At 46.0% G+C, this 22,999-nt stretch overlaps 1 protein-coding gene across 1 annotated transcript in view; it reads right to left on the bottom strand.

Annotated features, from left to right (window-relative positions):
- Positions 1 to 10,256: 10,256 nt before the first annotated feature.
- PTEN (phosphatase and tensin homolog) overlaps positions 10,257 to 22,999 on the bottom strand; it is a 51,001-nt gene continuing 38,258 nt past the window's right edge. The window contains exons 7-9 of the mRNA XM_054637872.2: positions 21,982 to 22,148; positions 15,102 to 15,326; positions 10,257 to 13,883 (exon numbers count right to left, since the gene is read on the bottom strand). Coding sequence (XP_054493847.1) covers positions 13,698 to 13,883; positions 15,102 to 15,326; positions 21,982 to 22,148 — 578 coding nt within the window. The 3' untranslated portion in view covers positions 10,257 to 13,697. The remainder of the gene's footprint in view (positions 13,884 to 15,101; positions 15,327 to 21,981; positions 22,149 to 22,999) is intronic.

Genomic DNA, 22,999 nt, shown 5'->3' with positions numbered 1-22,999 from the left:
ACCCTCAGCTACACTGAAATCCCTGCAGGCAGGTTGGGGTCTCAGGGCCTGCCCTGGAGACTGAAGGGAATGTGGAAAACCTCTGGCAGGATTTGCACTGCTTGGGCAGAGCCCCACAAGCACATGGCACAAATTCCTCACCTCTGAAAGAGCAAAATCCCCCCCTGGCAGCTGAAGGGGGCAAAGGAGCCCAGGTCTGAGCCAGGCCAGGGCACAGCTCCCACCTTGGGCACTGCCAGGTCCCCAGAGCAGGAGCACCTTGGAAACCTGGGCAGGAGAGCTCAGAGTGGCTCAGGCAGATGTGCCTGGATAAGCCCCTGTGATTTCCAGCAGCACCAGGTCCCCTCAGGCCACTCTGGTGGATTTAATTCCCAAATAATCTCCTGCTGCATCAGCTCCCAGCCCTTCGGCTGCAGACAGTGCTCTGCACACTCTGGTCCCTCCTCATCTGAGCTGAATCTGGGATAAAAAGTGTACTAGAAAATGCCTCCAAATGCCTCCTGAAAATATCTCCATTTACTGGGGAGAAAAAAAAATCTCTTATTCTATTCAATAGACTTGTGGGCAGATCTTACAGCACAGCCTGCAAGCTCACTGCTGTTCAGCTGAACAGGTGAGGAATCTTTCCAGCCCTGGATTTATTTTTCTTAAGATTGTGGGGGGAAAAAAAATCACTGATTTGGCAAGAGTTTCTCATGGGAAAACATCCATTTGAACAGGGATTTTCTGTGCAAGCAGCGGGGTCATTGACAGCGTGTCACAGGGAGAGGAGGAAAAAAAATTCAGCTCAGGCCACTTATTTAGGGTCTAACTCATTAAATTATTAGTGATGATGAGCTCCCAGGAATCCAGCTCAATCAGAAAAGCAGGAAAAACAGCAAAGGGGAAGATGGGAAGGACAGCAGCCCTTGGGGGAGCACACTCACAGTGGTGGGAGATCACAGGAGTGGGAAGTGGCTTCGTTTTTGGGCCTTTGCTGTCACATCAAGAAGGACAAACCCTGTGCTCAGAAGGTATGGCCATGGAGGAGAGAGCCAGGCTGTTGGCATTTCCTGTGGATTTAGGATTTGCTGTGGAGCAGCACAGGTTTGATGTCCACAGGTACTGGATTCAACCTCAAAGCCAGGAAAACCCTTGGATGGAAGCCAGGTGCCTGCCACCTCCAGCCTGAAATGGTCCAATATCTGCATATTTTGCCTATTTGGGAAAAGAGAGAGGAAAAAAAAAATATATCTTTAAAAAGATGCTGGAGCTCACCCTGAGGATGCAGCTCCAGCTGGGGGAGGCTGAGGAGGTCAGACCACAGGGGTGCAGCGGATTACAGCCCCAAAAGGGTTAAATATGGAGGTGGATAGGATAAATATGGAGGTGGATAGGATAAATATGGAGGTGAGGAAGGTGAGAGCAGCACAAGTGGCATCTGCTTTTATTTCTTTGTGCTGCAAAGGCTGAAGGAAAACTTCAGCTCTGGGAGACCACAGCTCAACCTGCACCAAGCACGGCGGGGCTGAGGCACAAATCAGAGTGGGACCACATCAGCTCGTGGTGGAAGACCACAGATCAGATAAAAAGTCAGCTTTTGGCAGCAGCTGGGACAGACAAACAGAAAAGCTGCAGCCCTGGTGAGAACAAGGTGTCAAAGTGTCCAGGATGTGCACAGCCTGTTTGCAAGAGCACTGGGCTCCTCTGGGGACACGGAGAGAAAAATCCTCACTGGGGCTTGGCTGGGGGCTGGGAGCAGAGCACAAACATCAGCCCTGCTCAGGACACCCCCAAAGAGGGGGATCAACCCTTCCCCAGGCACCTGCACGGTGCCACAGCCACACAAAAGGAAGGAAAGCCTGGGTCACCTCCCAAATGCAGCAAAGAGGGAGAAAACAGGTGAGGAGTGACTCCGTGTGAGGGATGAGCATGGATGAAGCAGCTCATCAATTCCAAATGCTCATTCAGGAGCTCCTGTCTCCCAATTAAACTACTTAATGGGCTTCAAAAAAAGGGAACACGTGCTGGAGAGGCTGGAGATAGGAAGTGCTGACTTTGATCTCGTGATCTGAAATCCAACATGCAGGGCAGGGAGGGAAAGTGCTCCAGCAGTGAGGGCCAGGGGCACTCACAGAATCCCAGAATTCACAAAATTCACAGAATTCACGGAATCACAGATCACAGAATTCACAGAATCACAGATCACAGAATTCACAGAATTCACAGAATCTCTGGGTTGGGTTGGAAGAGACCTCCAAGATCATTGAGTCCAACCCAGTCCCAACCCCTCAGCTAAACCCTGGCACCCAGTGCCACATCCAGGCTGGTTTTAAACACATCCAGGGATGGTGACTCCACCACCTCCCTGGGCAGAACATTCCAGTTCTTTATCAGCCTCTGTGTAAAAAACTTTTCCCTAATATCCAACCTATATTTCCCTTGGTGCAGGTTAAGGCTGTGGCCTCTCATTCTGGAGAAAGAGCCCAGCCCCAGATGAGCACAGGCACCTTTCAGGAGCTGTAGAGAGTGGTAAGGTCACCCCTGAGTCTCCTTTTCTCCAGGCTGAGCACCCCCAGCTCCCTCAGTGGCTCCTCACAGGGCCATGGCCCACACAGGGTTTGTGCCACGTGGGACAAAACCCCTGGGAGAGCCATCCTGGCCTGTGTCACCACCAAACTCATGTCACAAGGATGGTGACAAAGTGAGTGAGCTCTTGGGGATGCACAGGTCCAGCAGCCACAGCTGGGCCACGAGGGACCAGGGGGAAACCAGCCATGGGAGGGGGATCCTGTCATGGCAGAAAACCTGGAGATGTCTGAGGCATTGCATTCAGGCTTGGAGGCTTCAGCCTGGAGGTGGCTTTGCCAGAGGTCTCCAAGAGGAGGAGGAGGAGGAGGAGGAGGAGGAGGAGGAGGAGGAGGAGGAAGGGCTGTCCTTCTTCCTCCTCCTCTTGCAGCACAGGGACTGGGAGCGTGTGACAGAATTGAGGAGATGTTCCCTCACTTTCCCCCAGCACCTTGTCCCAAGAGGCAGAGGATGCCCAGAGCTTCTGCATCAGTTTGAGGGGAATGGGAGCAGTGCCTTGCAGAGGGATGAGCAGTGCCTTGCAGAGGGATGAGTTGGAGGTTGCTGAACACAAAAACCAGCCCAGGTTCAGGAGGTCCCTGGCCAGCAGCTGGTTCTGGGCTGCTCTCAGATGTGCATCCCCTGCTCTTACTCATCCCTGAGCAGGCACCTCCAGCCACAGGGCAGGACACACATTTCAGTCAGCCAGAAACCCAAATGGTTGTGCAGTTACACACTTGTACATGCAAAACTGTCACTTTTACATTTGAAGGCTTTACAGCAAGACACTGAGCTAAATGAAACCACAAAACCAACCACCCAAAGCAAGCAGTCGGCAGTGGGCCATTCAATTCCTCTCAGGTCTCCCTTCAGATGTTGTTATGTGGACATTCAGCTCCTGTTACCTCCCTCACACCTCCTGGTCCAGACTTCTCACCTCTCCTCTTGCCTGCAGTCAAGCCAAGCTTGCTTTGACTCTTGGAAAAGTCAGAAGGCATTAATCAAACCCTCTGTTGTGCAACTGTTTCCATCACTGAGCTGCATCTGCTCCCTGAGGTCTCTCAATTGCTCATTAAGGAAGTGCCCCATGTGGGAAGGGGAGAGAGAGGACTTGGGCAGCTCTTCACAGGCTGGGAATGAACCCCTGCAGCCCCAGAGGCAGATGTGCAGGGCAGCCCAGCACCCAGGAGGGGTTGGTCACAGGGAAGGGACACAGCTGGGCCACTTGTGAGTCACCTCCCAGGCAGGGTGATGGAGAGGAGTCACCTGCTGGAATTCAGGACATCCCTCTGGCTGTGCTGGATGGCTCAAACCCCTGACAGGCGGGGCCTCAGAGACCCTGGCACAGAGCCCAAGGCACCTGTGACTTCGATTATGACCCATGGAAAAAGTTACCAACCTTTATATGAGGATCTGCAAGCCACGAAAGCCTAAGTAGAATAATAATTAGTTTGTCATGGGGTGAAAAATAGATTTTTTGGGGTTTTTAGAATGGGGGTTCAGGGGGCAAGATGGAGGAATCTGGGCCTGTCCAGCCTTTCTCCTTCTTCTTCTTCTTGGCCTCCATCTTCTGCTGTGATGGTGGCACTTTTGGATTGGTTTAGAGTAGGAGCTCACTGTCTAACACAAGGTGATGGGTATTGGGAAGTTATGGTAAATATTGCATATGTAGTTTTTAGTATAAAAAGACAACACCAGAGTGCCTCTGTCTGACCTGCTGAACAGACTTCAGCAGGCCAGAGAAAGAATTTTATAGATAAGAAACAATAAACAACCTTGAGAACGAGAACTGAAGAGCTCTGACTCCTTCTTTGACAGCCGGGCTGGGAAAAGGGATTTTCTGACACATCTCAAAGTCACTGTGAGCAGCTGGAATCCCAAGAGTCCCCCAGAGCTGCAGGGATGGAGCACAAGGATCTGACCCTGGGCACTGCTCTGGGGCTCAGGCCATGCAGGGGCTGCCCAGCTCCCCTGCAGGAAGTGGCTGCTCTGAGAGAGCTCAGCTGCAGATGAGCTGGGCACTGAGCTCCTGCCCAAAACATCCATGAGCTTTGTCAGAACAATGCACCTTTCAAAGGGAAGGCAAGTACTGAGGAGAGGACATCAGCTCATGGCCACTAACCTGGGTCAAAAGCACACCTTGAGCACCCTGGCCATGCATGTAGGGTATTTAGTGGATATCAAGACTGGACAGCCTTGATATTATTAAAAGCAATGATAATTGCTGCTGTAGACAGCTCAGATATTTTTTTTACCATCTCAGAACACACCTCTACAACACAGTGAAATATGTTGAAACATGAAATACCCATGCATGTAGGGTATTTCATGTGTATCAAGTCTGGACACTCTTGATATTATTAAAAGCAATCATAGACCCCAGACCCCACATAACCTTCATGCTACAATTATTTTGTCAAAGGCCAAAAAAAACCACCAGACAGCTCAGATTTTTTTTTTACCATCTCAGAACACACCTCTACAACACAGTGAAATATGTTGGCCATGCATGTAGGGTACTTCATGTATACCAAGACTGGACAGCCTTGATATTATTAAAACCAATGATAATTGCTGCTATAGACAGCTCAGTTTTGTTTTGTTTTTTTTACCATCTCAGAACACACCTCTACAACACAGTGAAACATGTGCAGGAGTCTTTTTGTTGCTCCACATTTTACCTTGTTGACAACCTTGGCTGCACTCTAGTTCTTTAAAGAAAAGAAAAAACATCTCCTGAACTACAGAAATGGGAGTTTTGGGCAGCACTTCTGGATGGATGGATGATGGATGGATGATGGATGGATGATGGATGGATGGATGGATGGATGGATGGATGGATGGATGATGGATGGATGATGGATGGATGGATGGATGGATGGATGGATGGATGGATGATGGATGGATGATGGATGGATGGATGGATGGATGGATGGATGATGGATGGATGATGGATGGATGGATGGATGATGGATGGATGGATGGATGGATGGATGGATGGATGGATGGATGGATGGATGATGGATGATGGATGGATGGATGGATGGATGGATGGATGGATGGATGATGGATGGATGATGGATGGATGGATGGATGATGGATGGATGATGGATGGATGGATGGATGATGGATGGATGGATGATGGATGGATGGATGGATGGATGGATGATGGATGGATGGATGATGGATGGATGGATGATGGATGGATGGATGGATGGATGGATGGATGATGGATGGATGGATGGATGGATGGATGGATGGATGATGGATGGATGGATGGATGATGGATGGATGGATGGATGGATGGATGATGGATGGATGGATGGATGGATGGATGGATGGATGGATGGATGATGGATGGATGGATGGATGGATGGATGGATGGATGGATGATGGATGGATGGATGGATGGATGGATGGATGATGGATGGATGGAGGGATGGATGGATGATGGATGGATGGATGATGGATGGATGGATGGATGGATGATGGATGGATGATGGATGATGGATGGATGGATGGATGGATGGATGGATGATGGATGGATGGATGGATGATGGATGGGTGGATGGATGGATGATGGATGGGTGGATGGATGATGGATGGATGGATGGATGATGGATGGATGGATGGATGGATGATGGATGGATGATGGATGGATGGATGATGGATGGATGATGGATGGGTGAAACCTCTGCAAAGCTGAGCAAGCTCCTGATCACAGGCTGGGACCTTCAGCAAGGACACAAAGGCCACGCCATGAGCACTGGGCTGGCTGAGGGTCATTCACACTCCCACCTGCAGATACTGCTCAGGAGATGCTTTGCCAAGGCTCAGTTTTTGTCCAGCAGGCAGGTAGAGCTTTATCCTGTGTGAATGTCAGAGTCTGGCAGCTCTGCTCACGCTCCTCCACAATAAACTCTCCAGATCTTGCTCTTGGGGAGTGAAGTCTGTCAGGGGGAGCTGACAAAGAGATGAAGGTGGCAAATTCCCCTTGCAGAGTCTTTTTTTCTGTGCTCCAACCTTTAGGGGAAGGCAGAGCATTCCCTGGAGTGCCCCAGAGAAGGACACAGACACGCTGGGTGCCATCCCTTCTCCTGCTTCAAGGCACAAACACCTGAGCTGGGGGCTCTTGTGCAAAGCTTTTCTTTCCTTTCAACACAAAAGAGACAAATTGTAAACCAAGAGGATGGACTAGCTGAGGTGAAAATAATTCCAGCCTTCCTATTTGGCTTTTTGTCACTGCTCTGTGTTCCTCAGCTCACTGGAGCTTCCAGCCCTTCCCTTTCCCGGGGGGCTGCAGCTTCTCCAGGAAGCCCCCAGCCCTCCCCAGGCTGGTTTGAAGGGTGAGTGAGGCCTGAGAACCCCTGAATCTTCAAACACTCAAAAACCACGGGCCAGAGCTGCTTTTCTGCACGTTCAGATTTCAGGGAGAAGCCAAATCCTTCCCAAGAGCTGCTCTTCAGGGAAGGGAATAACCAGCACTCACTCCTTTTTGTGTGCTGAGTGGATGTTATCAGTCTCCTCTCACTGCTGATCTTTCCCATCCTCCAACGCAAATCCCAGCGTTTTCCTGAGCTGCTTGCAGGCCCAACTCCAGTCTGGAGCTGTCAGCCCTCCTGTTTCCATAGTTTCAAACACTTTTTAAAGCAGAGGATCCCCAAGCCAACCTCCCAAAGGCATCTCCCTCCCTCCAGCTGCCTCTCAGCCACCTCTCATCAGCTGCTCCATCCCATCCTTGCAGAAGCCCAGCAAATCTCTATAAACATGTGCCATCACCCCTTTCCTCACAAGTTCCATACCTCCACCCACCAGGTTTCACTCTCCCATTACCAAACCCTGCTTTACATTAAAGCCTTCGCTGCCTTCTCCTCCAGACTCATTAATTTCCCTTTTAAAGGCTCATTCCTGCACGGATTTCCATGACAGAATCCTTCCCATTTTTTCCTGCTGCCATGGGGCAGCCCTGATCTCTCTGTGCAGGCTGCTGGAATTCCTCAATCCAGCATTTCCCAGCTGCTCTCAGCCTCTCCCAGACCCCACATCACCTTCATGCTACAATTATTTTGTTAAAGGCCAAAAAAACACCAGTAGGGCCTGAAGCAGCCTGAATTACACAAAGGGTAATTTAAAGCACAAAGCTCAGCCTCTGAAAGATCACCTTTTATCAGCTTAAAACCCCTCCATGAACAGGAAATCACAAAGAAAAACCATGAATTTATTTCAGGGCTTAGTCACGGGAGACAAAGTAAATTACCAAGCACAGGAGCCCTCAAAAAAATAAAAATAAACCACACTAAACCCCTTTTTAAAAAATATTTCTGTAGCCAGTACAGCCCATAGAGCAACATTTGCAGCTGGAAAGTGTAGCCCAGTAGTTCATTAGCAATTTTTTAAATTCAGGTTGCTCATCACAAGTCCCATTGTTCCCATTAGACCAGATAAACACATCCAGGGTTGTGCAGAGCACCAGGAGCTCACCAAGGCAAACACATCTGCTGAACCTGCACAACCCTGACGTTTCTCAGAGCTGTTTTTTCTTTTTTTTTTTAAAAAAAAAGGCACCCTAAAAGTGTTTCTTCTTGCTAGGTCTTCAGAATAAAGCTTGGTGGACAAAAAGGTAAAAATAAACCACAACCAAACAAATAAATTAAAAAAAAAAAACCCTAAAAAAACCCAGGCAGAAAATAATTACCTGTCCTATACTGCAACACAGAGCAGTGGCTGAGAAGTTTGGAAGCACAGAAGATAGGTGGGAAATGAGAGAAAACACATGGAAAAATGCAAAAACAATGAAATGCCATAAGAAATGCCTAACTAGGAAAAGGAGCAAAAGAACAGGGAGCAAAAGGCAAAGAAACAAGTAAGGGCTTTTATTTTAATGGGCCCATCAGTTCAAAATAAAGGGATTTTCTCATCTGCCTAGCACAGGACTGTGTAGGAAAAATTAAAAAAAAATTTAAAAAAAAGAAAGGAGCAGAATTACCAGGGACAGATGTGGAAAGATGGGGTTTGAGAAGACACCAAAGAATGAGGGTGACAAGAAACCAAAGAAGAACCAACCAGCTGCAGGAAAAACACTTCAAAATTCTCCTACCAACGTCTTTCCTTCTTAAAAGAGTGCAATTTATAGCTCTGCTGCAGCTTTGAAAGAAGACACAATGAATTATTAACCACCTAGAAAGGGACCTGATGGAACTGAGCTGCTGCTCCCTGGGCTTGGGAAAGCTCAGGCAGGCCCTGGAGCTGGAGGGGCTCAGAGGACATGGAGAGCACTGGGATTGTCCTCTGGGCTGGCACCCAGCACCTCCCTGGGAAGCTCTGTCACCACAAGGGTCACCAGAGTGGGAAAAAGGAGCATTTTTGCTTAGAAACCACCTTTAGCTGCTGGGGGCTGGCCCATGGGACTTTCAGTCAATGGGACAAGAGTGTAAAAGTCAAATAAATATAAATCCTCTGCCCATAGCACTTCTGTCTCCAGAGCAGAATCTTTTCATAGAGAGAGATCTCTGTATTTACAGCAACTCCTCATCATGTTGAACCCTGTTCAAACCACTCTCCTTTGAGCTTCCTGCCCTTCCTCTGCCTCTTCCCACCCTCATTTCATTTTTTTGGATGCAAACCAAGCTCAGTTGTCAATGTCAACACACATTGACAGCTTTGGGCAGCAGCACATGCTGAGGTGCAAACCCCACCTGGCCAACACTGCCCCCCAAACCTCCCCTGCCCCACCAGAAGTGGAGATTTTTGGGGATGCTCAGCCAAACGTGGGCCAGGGCTGGTGTTAGCAGCAGAGGGAAGGATGGAGGAGTGACAAGAGCCACCTGAAGTCACCTCCCCATCCCTCTGAGAGCCCTGCAGGCCCAGGGTAACCCTGGGAACAGGGAACTCCTCCTAGGATTGAGGTGCCACTTTAAAATCTGGCTTGGAAACAGCCAACCGACCAGAACCCCAAAATTAGCTACTTGACCTCATCTGAGAGTGGCCTTGATGATCTCAAAGGGCCTTTCCAGCCTCAACAATCCTATGATTCTATAGGGAAAAATGCATCTCTCCTTGTCAATGTAAAGCTACTTCAGGAAAAGAATTCTCAGGTGGGATTCAGATCTCATTATGCAGCAGATGCAACATTACCTCATTTACAAGGTGAATTTTTAATTAAGTTCTCTTGGAGACTAAACAGAGAATCCCAGACTGGTTTGGGAGGGAGGGGACCTCAAAGTCCATGCAGTACCTTGGGCAGGGACACCTTCCACTGTCCCAGGCTGCTCCAAGGTCCAAAATCCAGCCTGGCCTTGGGCACTGCCAGGGATGCAGGGCCTGCCCACCCTCACAGGGAAGGATTTCTTCCCAATATCCCTCTGGCAGTGGGAATCCATTCCCCTTTTCCTTGTCATCAGTCTGTCTCCATCTTTCCTGCAGCTCCTCAGGCACTGGGGACAGGCACAACCACACTGCTTGTGTGGTTTGATGCCCCAGGAGGTGCCCCTGCCCCTCAGCAGGACACCCAAGTGAGGGTCTGACATCCCTGCACACATCTGGAGTTCCACTGCTGCCCTGCTCAAACCTCAGCAGCCTTTGGAGCTGCAGCTCCCTGCCAATCCCTGGATGCACAAGGAGCACCCTTGGCTCCAAATTCCACAGCTTTACAAGCACAACGTGTGAGCTGTTTGCCAAGCTCAGAACACTGCAATAAAACACCCACACAGTGACAAGAATGAGACTTTAATCAGTTTTAAGTGGAGTTTTAACACTAAGAGATAAAGGGTTGTTAAACACAATAACAAACGGACATCTGATTTGTATGAGGCATTATCCTGTACATGTCATACTTGGTTTTTGTGTATTCTCAGTTACACACAGAGCCACTGTTGCACAGCACAATAGTATTTGAAGAGGCTGAATCAGAGTAAGGCTGCTTAACAGACTGATTTTTTTTTTTCTTTTAGTATCTATATATATATATGCTATATGAAAACAGACTGGAAAATTTGAAGTGGCAGAGAAAGGCAGCTCTGCCAAAACGCTGCAGTTGGAGCCCCTTTTAGTGCACAGTCCCACCCCATCCATCTGCATGCACGACACTTTCCAACAGTATTGAGAAGGTAAACGAGGCACTTCGTGGCAACCACAGGCATCGTTAACATATTGCACACATTTGCTAGGACTAAACATGGAACTTGCACACCAGCATCCTCTTCTTGGATTATTTCAAGGTGGTTTTTTTTTTTTGTTTTGTTTTGAATTTGGAAAGCTAATTTCGATGCTGCATGTAAACTCCACTTCAGTTTACAATGTGTGCCCCGGGGAGGAATCTGGAGGCTGATTTTGCACAGCTGCCCTGGAGGAGCTGTGGCAAAGATTTCCACTGGGGCTGCCCAAGCCCAGGGGATGCTTCAGGGCCTTTACAGTTAAGCTCTTACCAAAGTGATGCCTTCAAGTAGTTTCAGACATGTAAGCTCTTGCACATCCCAACAGGCTGAAGCCTACAGTCTGGAAACTCAAGGAAAGATTACCTAGAGAATGCAGCTCAAGCTAATTATGAATACTGTCATAAATAAAGTTTTAGTAAGGACTCAAAAACCTTTCAGTCATAGCAATTCTTGTCAACTTCTATGGGGGTGGTAACTGAAATAAAGTATAGGAGAGTATGTATAATATATATTTATATATATAATATATATATATATAATGCCATTTTTCCATTTCCAATGACTACACCATAAAATGTAAGCAAGGCTTCTCGAAGACGTCGAAACATTAAAAAAAAAAATTAAAAAAAAAAACAAAACAAAAAACCAAAAACCCTCATTCCAACCTTCACATTCCAAAGGAAAAAGAACAGTGCAAAAGCCCATCCTTGCGTCCTGATTCCCGATCCGGCGTCACCGACTGGAGCTGCACCATCCAATCCTGATTATCCAAAGTGGGACACGCAGCACTGCCAAGATCCCAACACTATCCAAGCACGAGCACTTGGCTTTATTTAAGCACAACACAACTTTCAACTGTTATAAACCAGACAGGGTGAAAACACGATTGGAAGGGTAAGAGTTAAAATTCCTGTTCCCAAGGGAAAACCACCTCCTGCTCGTCACAATGAGCACTGAACCTTGATCCATTAAAGTCTAATGAAACCTGTAAGTCAGAACGTATTACCAGCTTTGTTAGAAGTTAGAATCATGAATCTGAGGAGCAGAATTGACCAACAGAAACCAGGTAAGGAAAAAAAAAATCTTTAAAAGCCCTTTACACCTCAGTTTCCCAATTGTAATTAGTGAAAGTCCTGCCTTGTGTGGTTCAAATTCCAACCATTAATGCTGCTGTACAGGGCTCTGACAGATCCCATTCATAATTCTGGCTGAGAACACAGCTCATGAACTTCCATGTCAGCACCAAGAAGTTAATTAAGCAGGGGGATGTGTGTACTGCACCCTAAAAAAAGCATCAATTTGGGGTCAGCTGCTCATGGCCCATTCACATCTGGATGTGCCAGCAGCTGGACTCCTGAGCCACCTCGGGCTGGGCATGACAATCATCCACCAGAAGCCAACTTTGAGCCCTACCCTAGGAACAAATAATCCAACACTGCCACTTGGCTTAGAAAAACAATTTCTTGGGTGCTTTGAGGGGTTGTTTTTGATAGTAATGTATTTGGGACAAGTTCTGCTTTTTAATCTTCATTTACAGCGTTGAGAATTTACTGCAACACTGGTTTCCTGTCTCTGGTGTGTAATGTCCGTTTTTTAAACATTGCAGGTAATGAGTATTCAAGTAAAATTCCCTAACAGTTAATGACTTTTTTTTTTTTCTTAAAAAAAAAAAAGTGTGCAAAACTGCAAAACTCATTGTAATAGAATGTGTAAGGTCAAAGGGGTGGAACGGCTGACAGAGGTTTGATTGAATAAATGCATCAGAAATCTTCCAAACAAACACTAACCTGGAGAATCTCCAATGACATTTCCTGTGCACCATTACAAAATCTTTTTATATTCATGAGAGGGAAAAAAAAAAAAATAAAGCTTGCAAGGCAGCACATGAAGTATTCACAGCAGGAATATGATTGAAAAACTACTAATATAAATGTAAGATGTTGACTGATGTTTTTGCACTAAGAGCATCTGACTTTTAGCACTGGCCTTGATTACACAGGAGATGGAGCAGCCATTACAATTCAGAAAAAAATCCCAATAAATCATTGTCTAATTTGGTAACCATTTGTTTCAAGCTCTTACTTTAGTTGATAGCCTCCACATTTGTATGGTTAAGTCATTGTTGCTGTGTTTCCTTTTGCTGTTTTTTTTTTTGTTTGTTTGTTTTTGTTTCTCGTGACCCCAATTCCTTGTCTCCCTTCATAGCGCGGGTCTCGTGGGTGTCGTGAAGGTTCATTCCTGTACCCCTAGACAGAATCACTCTCTCTAGCTGCCTTTTCTAGCACCATTACACTTAAAAAAAATGAAAAATGCACAAACAACAAGCAGTGACAGCGGCGACTCCTCACCCATTGTCCCGGATGAATTAGGGCAGCATGCTGAGGAAAGGTGCATGGAACAGCCGGACACGGTACACAGGCCACGCTCCTTTCCGAGCATCACCTTCCAGCCCCCATCCAAAAAACATGCATTAGAATGTAGGAAAAACCTTCTAGAAACATCTCTTAGCCAACTGCAGACTTTTCTGTTGCCACACAAGTGCAAAAAAAGGGGCAGGATGTGAACCTGTAAAATTTTTTTTTTTTTTTCTTTTCGGTTTTTGAAACTTCGTTTGGTGACAGAACACAAAAGGAAAAATTCCTACGCATACACATTAGGTCTGTCTCCACTTTTATAAAACTGGAATAAAATGGGAAAGTGCCATGTTTATAGTTCCTAATTGAAGTTTTAATGTCCTTTGACACAAAAAGGTATATACATAAGAGCTACGTAACCTTTCTTTAACCCCCCCGACTGGACAAGTGTCAAACCCTGTAGATTTGTAGGGCAAAACAAGATTGGTCAGGAAAGAATTGTTCCTATAACTGGTAATCTGACACTATGTCCTTTTGCCATTTAGAAAGGTCCTTTTTTTTTTTTTCAGTTTATTCAAGTTTGTCTGTCTTCATGTTTTTTTTTTTTTGTATGGTTCTTTTTTATCTCTGATAAAAAAAATATTCAGACTTTTGTAATCTGCGTATGCTGATCTTCATCAAAAGGTTCATTCTCTGGATCAGAGTCAGTGGTGTCAGAGTATCTATAATGATCAGGTTCATTGTCACTAACATCTGGTGTTACAGAAGTTGAACTGCTAGCCTCTGGGTTTGATGGCTCTTCTACTGTTTTTGTGAAAAATAGCTTCACCTGGGGAAGGAAAAAACAACATTTAAAAAGGGAACCCGGATTTAACTGAGCAATTTTTAACAGCACAGGTCCTGGCTACCCTGAGTCACACCTGTGCTCCTCTCCCCAGAGAGAGGTTTGCCAGCCTCTCAATTCCACCCCTGGCAAAGCAGCAGGATTTTCCAGCCCAGCTGCAGGAATTGTGTCTGCCTGAGTGCTCAGGTGCTCCTGAGCTGCAGCAGCAGGACGCCCCAGCACACCCTCCTGCCTTCCCCAACTCCCAGAGCACCAGGAGATTGCAGCAAGAGTGCACAGGAGTGAACAAAACCCTCTCTAATGGGTGACTCTTGTGTGGGAAGTCTGACCCAAGCAATATTCCAAGCTATGACCATTACCTTCAAACGAGCTCTGGCTGATCTTTAATGAGGAAGTCAGAAAATGCTGGAATCTTAGAAATGCCTTTTGCATGTTTAAAACACTGCTGGCAATGGCTCATACTCCCCAAAGCTCAAGTGCCAGGGTAAGTAAGGTATTCCCAGAATCACAGGACAGCTGGGCTTGCAGAGACCTCTGGAGATGATCCAGCCCAAGCCCCTGCCCAGGCACAGGAGCACTTCCAGGTGAGCTTGGGGTGAATCCAGAGAGGGAGACTCCACACCCTGCCCAGGCAGCTGTTCCAGGACTCTGCCACACTCATGGAAAGAAGTTCTTCCTCGTGTTGAGGGGGAATTTGTGTTTTAGTTTATGGCCTTTGCTCCTCATCCTGTCACTGGAACAGTGACAGAACAGTGACAGAACAGCCCCTGGAGATGTCTGTGTGGACTGATGGGATCCCCCCTCAGCCTTCCCTTCTCCAGAGTGACCAGGCCCAGCTCCTCTCCTCAGATCATCCTTGTGGCCCCCTGTGCTTCCCATGGCACAGCTGCAAACCAGCTCAGGAGCTCAGTGTGCCCAGCCCACAGCTCAGGCAGGGAAGATGGCACCTGGCCAGCAGCTCTCCCAACCTCTGATGGCTTTGACAAACACCTGGAACCACCTGAAGACTTCAACCCCAGCCTCTCAACATGCATCAGCTCCCCAAAAAGCAGATAAAAGCACAAAGCTCAAAGCTTTGCTAAGAGATGGCAATACCAACACGTGAACTCAGCTTCTACACAACAGTTTCACATGGTCCCTCCAAAGGCAAAACAAACAAATCATGCAGCTTTTCAGCTTTGTTCACACATAAAATATACTGACCTTGAAGTTTGGAGAGAAATATCTGTTGGCTTTGTCTTTATTTGCTTTGTCTAGATCGTTTTTTGTTAATGTAAGGATTAAATATTCCTTATCATTATCTGAGCGCTCTGTACTGAAAATACCATCAAGTTCCTGATCTGCAACTAGACTTCCATTTTCTACTTTGTCTGAATTTTCATCCAGTCCTATGAAGAATGTATTTACCCAAAAGTGAAACATTTTGTCCTGGGGGAGGAAGAACACAGAAAACAAGCTTGTTTTAGTATTCACTAATGGCACGTTAATTAGACTGCTATCAGCATCTGGTCAAAAACAGATTTGTAATATCAGGCAAAACTTGGTTGGACAACAGTATGGCATTTGTTACATTGCATGCAAAGACATTTTCACCACATCTCCTGGACAACACACATAAATCTGCATTCATCAAGCTCAATTTTAACCAATTAAGCTTTTAGAAGTCACTCAGAGAGCTAAGCTTAAAACTATTATATCTTCAATAAAAGCAGATGATAATAAATTCAATAAACTTAAACTTGCAATCACAAGGCATAAATAGATTTATTTTTTGCTCACAACTTGCCAAGCAATCCCTAAACCCAAGAGACAACCTGTGTGAACCAGCTGAGGTGAGTAATACTGAATCTCCCCTGTAACAGAAAGCTTGTCTTGTTTTTATACAGAAATAGCTACAACTGAGCAAAACCACAAATCAGTAAAGGATTCATGGGTGCTTCCATGCAGCCAGAGCTGTGCTGAGCAGCACTGAGAGGAAGGCAGAGCCAGTGCCTGCTGTCCTGTCCAGCAGGAAGATTTTAGGGAGAAGCCAAGGCAGCTGAAGGAGGTTCAGCTCAAGCAGAACTTGAGAGATGACCTTGAGCAGTTTGATTCTCCACTCTGCCACAGCCCCAAGCTGCTGTTTCCAAGGTCAGCTCTCCTTGGCACACCAAACCCCTCTCTCTGCCTGACACTGAGCTACATCCACTTGCTCTTTACACACAAAACCTTCTCTTTGACTCTGAAGTGCCTTTTCAGGCTCAAGATCCAAGGTGCAAATGGCCAGTTCCTCCCACAAGGGTCAGTATTGCTGCTAAAGCTGCAGGGAAAGGAAGCAGAACCTAACATTCCTTGGTATTACACAGAGCACAAACTCACTCCTTCTGAGTAACTTACATATTTTGGTTTACCAAGGAGCTCTAATTCCAATTTCTTACTGGAAAATCCATGTCCTGCCCTATCTTCCCATTCATCTCTGCTGGTAAGGAAGCAGGGGGGAAATGAGAGGTGGAACAGAAGTGGTTCCAGTGTATGTGACACGAGCAGGCCTCCTGCTGAAGGCAGTTTGGCACCAGCAAAATACCACAGCATTTTCCTGAGTCAATGAAAGAATGCAGGGAAGAGCTGCACTACTTAACTCACACTCATCCTCCTCAAAAATTTATTTCAACAGGATACTGGGAATTCACAAGTGTCCCTCTCTGCCAAAGGTCAGCAGACTCATTTTCAGTATTTTAGGTAAAGCCTACAAAACCACTTCCAAGCTTGTCTGCATTTTTGTAAGCACCTGAGAGACCCCAGGCAGGACAGAAATTAAAAATCCAGCCAGGAACACTTCTGGTAGCTGAGTTCCCCACTTCACCACGTGCCTGTCTGCAGCACTTTGGGAATCCAATCTAGCAAATGAGTTGTTTGGGGAGTCTAAAAGATGTTTCCCACTGCCACTGAGTCCCTTCAAGCCACCCCACCTCTGAAGAAGCCTTGCTGGAGCCCTTCCATGGTTCTTGCCAGGCCCTGCTTACACATTTCATACCCTCCTCTTTCCCCAAGAAAAGCCTTAAAAATTCCCTGCTTGGGCCTGGAGTTGAGGATGAATATCCTGGGTTCACTCTGCTGATGTCTCTGCCCCAGAGGAAGAAGCAGCAGCCAAAATCTGGGTGAAGACAAGCTCAGGGTACCCCAAGCCAGGTTTCTCCTCACCCACACAGTGAGTTCCTCAGAAAAAACCCCAAAGAGATGGAGAGGCTCACTCCTGCTGAGGTCAAACCAGAGGAAAGCAGCACTTTCCTGCTGAAACCCCTCTGGTGCTGGTCCCCAGTGCCACAGAGGAGGCCCTGGGTGGAATCAATGCCAGCAGAAGGCAGAGTTTTGTCATGCCTCACCTTCAGCTCCAAGAGTGCACAACCAGGAGGGATTCAGTTGGCACTTCAAGGGCTGGGGGGACTCACAAACCTCTCCCTAGACAGCTTTTAATCTCTGTTCCTTGGGACAAATTTGCAGAGGTCTTCAGGGACTCAAACTAAACACTACAGCTCAGATGAGCTGGTCATTGCTCCTTTTATCTCCCTCCAGCTTTTTAAAGCATCAAGTTATTTTTCTTTCCTTCCCACTGCACAACTTAATTAGCCTAATAAACTGAGTTCATGGGTCTTGGAACATGGCATGGCCACTCAAATTAAGGGAAGACTTGGTCATGTTTTTTGGAATTAGTTCTTAAGGCTGATAACTGTGTCACTGTTTTCACTGAAGAGCAAATCCATTATTCAAAGTGAGGATTTAGCTGAAGCATCAGGACCCAAGATATTTCATGGGAGACAAGGAAGAAAGATGATGTAATATGGGCCAAAGATAGGAATTTTAAAAATCAAGGCATGAACTGAACTCAGGCTTTATATAGCAAATCAAAATACCAGACCAAGTGCTCACATAACACAAGTTAATGAATAGACTTCTGAAAAAAAAAAAAAAAAGTATTAGAGGCTGTTTTTCAATGTGTTTTGCTTCACTTCCAGTTACATCACAGACATCTGTCTTAAAAAAAAAAATAAACCACAGATGTACTTCTTCCCATAACCAAATCTGTGCCATAAATCTCCAGTGCAGTATCAGATGAGACAGAGGCTGATTTAATCCCACAATTCTGACAAACAGTGCTTGTCCCCACCTCGTGCAGTGCCTCACACTGACAGAAAAACATTCTCCACTCTAGAGCTGGTCTCTAGCTGCAGACTGGGATCCAAATCCCAGATTTTAGGCATCAATCAGGAGTTCCCATGTCCTCCTGAGAGTTTAAGTTTTGCAGAGAGATCCCCAGGCACTCACAGTGAGTCTGCAGCACCCGCTGAGGGGCTGGGGATGCTCTCCAAGAATGGGGATCTTAGTTCAGCCTGTTCCCCTGATGGAACTTCCTGTACCATTCTGCAGATCAACACTGAGTCTTCTGACATTTTCAGAGTTCATTCCTCAGCGTTTGCTTAACAGCAACTGCCCAAAGTCTTGTTGAACTCTGCAGCACAACTTATCTCTAGGCTGGAGAGATGAAATGCAACTGCTCAAACAATGCTGTCAGCCCTCCCACGCTGGAGTCTGGGGATAAAACACCACTGACTCTCACAAATTAAACCCACATCAACATTTCCCTCTCATTTGTACTGGGAGGACTCCCAAAAAAAGGTCTCCTTCAGCCCCAGGCTCTGGAGGCAGGAAGATGAGGAGATTTCTGCATTATTTTTAAACAGGCTCCCATTGAACCGAGTGATCTAAGGATACTCTGAAATACTTTCAGATTATCGTGTCAACATCAATAACTGGAAGAAAAAAAGTTTTGCAGAGATCCATGGAAGCAAAACTAGAGGAAAAACTACAAAAAAAACCCAGCAAAACTACAGCAGCAGTGTGAGATGGACAAACAGTCAAGCTACAAGAAAAAGCCATGTTAAAAAAAAAAAAATCCCCCAAATTACAAACTTCTACCCATCAGAAATTCATCCACAGTCACAGCACTTGAGCCTCAAGCCATTTTGTTCTCATGTGGGCATGCATTTCATTCTTGAAAGGAAGTAGCTACAGCTCACTGAAGAAACAGTCTGAGGATAAAGTAAACAACTTGATTAGACAAGAAAAGATCAAGAGCTGGGGACTTCCTAACTGATACCAGGTGGCAGAAACCATGGAAGGGATGGACTTTTCCAAAGCTGTCAGCCCTGTACCAATGATCCTGTGGCTGAGGTCAGCTCCCAAAAGCCACTGAATTTGCCTAAATTAACTTTTGCCATTAAAAGAAAGGACATGTGGCTGCTTTAAATCTCACACTGACTCTACAACCTTAGGTGTCTGCAGTTATTTAGGTCTGGTCTGGTTTATGGATAATAATTTTATCCAAAATTGAGGAGGGCCCTCCTTACAGAGAGCTCTGCAGATAATGCTGTTCTTCAAAGGATTGGGAAATTTGGGAGCAAATACAGGTGAGGGAATCTGGGGCACTTCAGCTGAGATCAGTGTTATCAAACAGCAAACCAGAGGCAGGACAAAAAGCTTTCTCCATCTCCAGAGATGAGACACAGCCATTCTCCAGCCTGAGGTTCAGAATGGAGCAGGAATTACACTTTTAATCGATATTATTAGGTTTTTTATTATGCTAAAGTTAAAATGCACACTGGTCAATATGGGGTGTCTTTAAGACTTCTTCAGCTACCTCTGATCTGCTAACAGAAAATCTGTGAAGAACAAGAACCAGTGACAGGCAACAGACTTAAAATTCCACTTTTCATAAACCTGGTTAATAAAGCAGAATCTCTGAAAGATAAGATGCTGTTGCTCCTAATTATGCTGCTTCTCATTAATTAGGTGATCATTGCATAAATGGATCTTTAAAATACCAGTCTCCACAGTGGAGGGCCTTCAGTTTTGGGTAAAGTTGTGTAGATAGTTGATAGAGAAAAGGAACAGGAGCAGATGTGGAACAGCTGGACAGAGAAATGTGTTCAGTTTGAGCCAAGGTAGGATCTTCTGGCACCAATGGTCCCCTCTGCCCTGATCTCACTTTATTCACTTTATGCAACAACCTGTGCAAGGACCATGTGGAAGGATCAGCTCCTGAGTTTGCAGCAGAGCTAACAGAGGTGATCTTACCACAACTGTGGAACATCTCACACCTATTTTCTCTGTCCTCCATTCATACTGAAAGCTGAGACAATAAGACACTTGATTCAACAGATATTTTAGAGAGATTATCAAGGTGTTTTTTTAACTAGTTGATGAAGGAGCAGTTTCCATCTCAGAAAAGTTTGCAGTGGGAAAAGAACCACCTGCACCATTTCTTTGGCTCTACCTGGCCATAAACACTGAGAAACTGAGCACCTCTGCACTACCTGTAATCCACAGAACCCAAACAGTTTGGGTATTTGATAAGAATAGACAAAAAGGAAAAAAAACAACACCAAAAAAAAAAAAACCCAACAACCAGCTACTCAGAATTGACAAAGATTCTTAAGAAATGAAACCACACTCTGACTCTCTGAAATGAAACTCCAGCACAGAAATGCTCCTGCTGTGGTTCTGCACTTCTACACCCTCCTGAAGACCCAACTCACACTGCACAAACTGTGGGTGCTCAGGAGGGGCTCTCACTACAGAGTCTCAGCATCTCAGTGCTCTCTGCAGGGGTAAAACAAATTTGAAAACAAATCTCCAGGGCTAAAACAAACCAGCAGTTTGTTCCTGGGGCTGCAGAGCCAAGATCCTGAGCTGCACACTGGTGTTTCAGGGATGGGCAGGGCAGCACAGCACTTCCCATCAGGTCTGTCTGCAATCCATGTGTTACTGGAGATGGCAAGGAACAATAAACTCACAGCTCAGATAGGAGAGGGGAGAGAAATGTCCCAGATGTTGGGGCTTGGCATCAGCTCCTCCCTGCATCCTCATGTTCAGCCCACAGTACTCAGCTGGGGGCTCCTGCAGAAGCCTCTTCTCAGAGCTGGCTGCTTGCATGTCAATAATCTCAGCTTGGAAACTGAATTTCTACTTTTAAAATACTTTGACAGCCTCTGTACTGCACATAACTGCACTGACCAACTCAAACATCTCCTCAAACGGGCAGAGAAGGAAAACAGGGCCACTAAGGAAATGTCCAGAAACTTCCTGAATTAAACTTGTTCACACAAGCAAGCCCACACAACAGTGTGCATGTTCACTCACACACAGCTGGCAGGTACAGCCTGGGTGCACAGCTCTAAGTGATGTTACCTCATCACTTCTCTTCTCCTGATCCACTTGAGCATTTCTTCCTTTTATGAACTCACTCACTGAATGCTCTGAAGTTTTCTAACCTCCACTCAACTGTGAGGAACTACTGATGAGGAGTTTTAAATAGCAAATATCAAGGTTGCCTTTAATCAGCACAGTCTCATCCTCACCTTTCAGTCTGGTAGATCCAAAGTGGCTCCACAACCACCAGAACTAAAGAAACTCAAGAATTCAGCTTTAAGAACTGGCTAACTTTGCTTTCAAAGTAAGTCCTAGGTTAATTTTTATTTTTTTTTCCACAACTGAGACCCTAATAAAATCCTCAGCTCAGAGGGAATTCTCTAAACCTCTCATGTCAAGGCACTGCAGCTGGGAACAGAGAGGTGGTGAAGAGATTGCAGAGATACTTTTACAAAGTGCGTGGGAACTCAATTATCTCAGAAATTCAGCTAAATTTGACAGATGGGTACAAATCAGCCAACAGCACAGACAGGATCTTCTGTGCCTGCTCAAACCTCAAGAAAATTTAGTGAAGAAAACAGCTGGAGTTAACTTGCTCAGTATGCAAGTCTATTTTTAGAAGGTAAATGTTTCTTCCTCAATTAGATTACTCACTACTACCCAAAAGACTGCAATACAGACCTCAGGATCATTTTTACCCAACCTTTGTACTTAATCTCACAACTCCCCAAACATCCAACTTTCATTTTGTGGTCCATTGGCTCCTTGGGAAAACCAGACATCAAAGAATTAAACGCCGTGATTCCACATCCCTGAAAAATAACCAACATCCCAACCCCCAAGCATCAGGGGCTGGCTTGACAACATTTTTCAGAAAAAAAAAAGCAAGGAAACCAACCTTTTTCAACATCTTGTTCTGTTTGTGGAAAAATTCCACTTTGATATCACCACATACGGGCAGAGGTTGAGGGAATTCAAAGTACATGTACTTGTCTTCACGTCGTGAGGGTCCTGAAGGGGAGGTGAATATCTTTACCTTTAGCTGGTACACCACAAACTGAGGATCTGTGGGACAAAACAGAGTGGCACTTGGTGAGAAAAACCTCCAAAGTGGCAAAAAAAACCCCCACAACATTGGTAGCAGAAATAAAATCGTGGGTTATGATGTTGTCAAAGTTAGCTAAATTTCTCTTAAGGGTTTGACACCACAGGGGATCAAACTTTGCCAGATGCTACTGGAAACAGCCTTGAGACTTCTGTCCTTCATGGCAATACTTTCAGGCCACTAGGGAGTTCCTAAAATGTTATTTCTTTTGAATATAATGACTGTAAAATGTGAATTACTTGACTGTTCCTTGCATTTTCCCCCTCCTCTCTATTACACAGACCAAAGTGAGAGGTTTTATTCTCTCTCACCTCTTCTTCCAGCTGTTGGCTGGTCATGTCAGCACAAACTGACTCTAGGCTTACACAAATAAAGTAAAACAAGGACAAAACTGAACTGAAAACCAATCAGAAGAGCCTCAAAGCTGGTCCTATAAATCACCACCACCAGACAAGTGCCAGCCATGGCATCACTTCCCCAATGAAATCTGATGGGGTAACACTGAAATTAAATAAAAGGAGGTTTTGGTCCAGTTTAGGAAGAGGTGCTTTGGAAATGGTCAGGTCAGACACAGCCCTGTAGAGCTGCTAAACACACCCACAGTGTGCTGCTGAAGGGCCCAGGGATGACACCATTACTGGCAGGCTCAGAGAATCCAGAATGGGTTGGGTTGGAAGGACCTTAAATCCCATCCATTCCCACCTCTGCCATGGGCAGGGACACCTTCCACTGTCCCAGGCTGCTCCAAAGCCCCAAAATCCTGGCCTTGGGCACCTCCAGGGATCCAGGGGTAGCCCCAGCTGCCCTGGGC

Source organism: Agelaius phoeniceus, chromosome 9 (assembly GCF_051311805.1).
Source record: "Agelaius phoeniceus isolate bAgePho1 chromosome 9, bAgePho1.hap1, whole genome shotgun sequence".
NCBI classification, from domain to species: Eukaryota; Metazoa; Chordata; class Aves; order Passeriformes; family Icteridae; genus Agelaius; species Agelaius phoeniceus.
The sequence above is the reverse complement of the archived record's forward strand: the minus strand, read 5'-3'. Positions and strand labels throughout refer to the sequence as shown.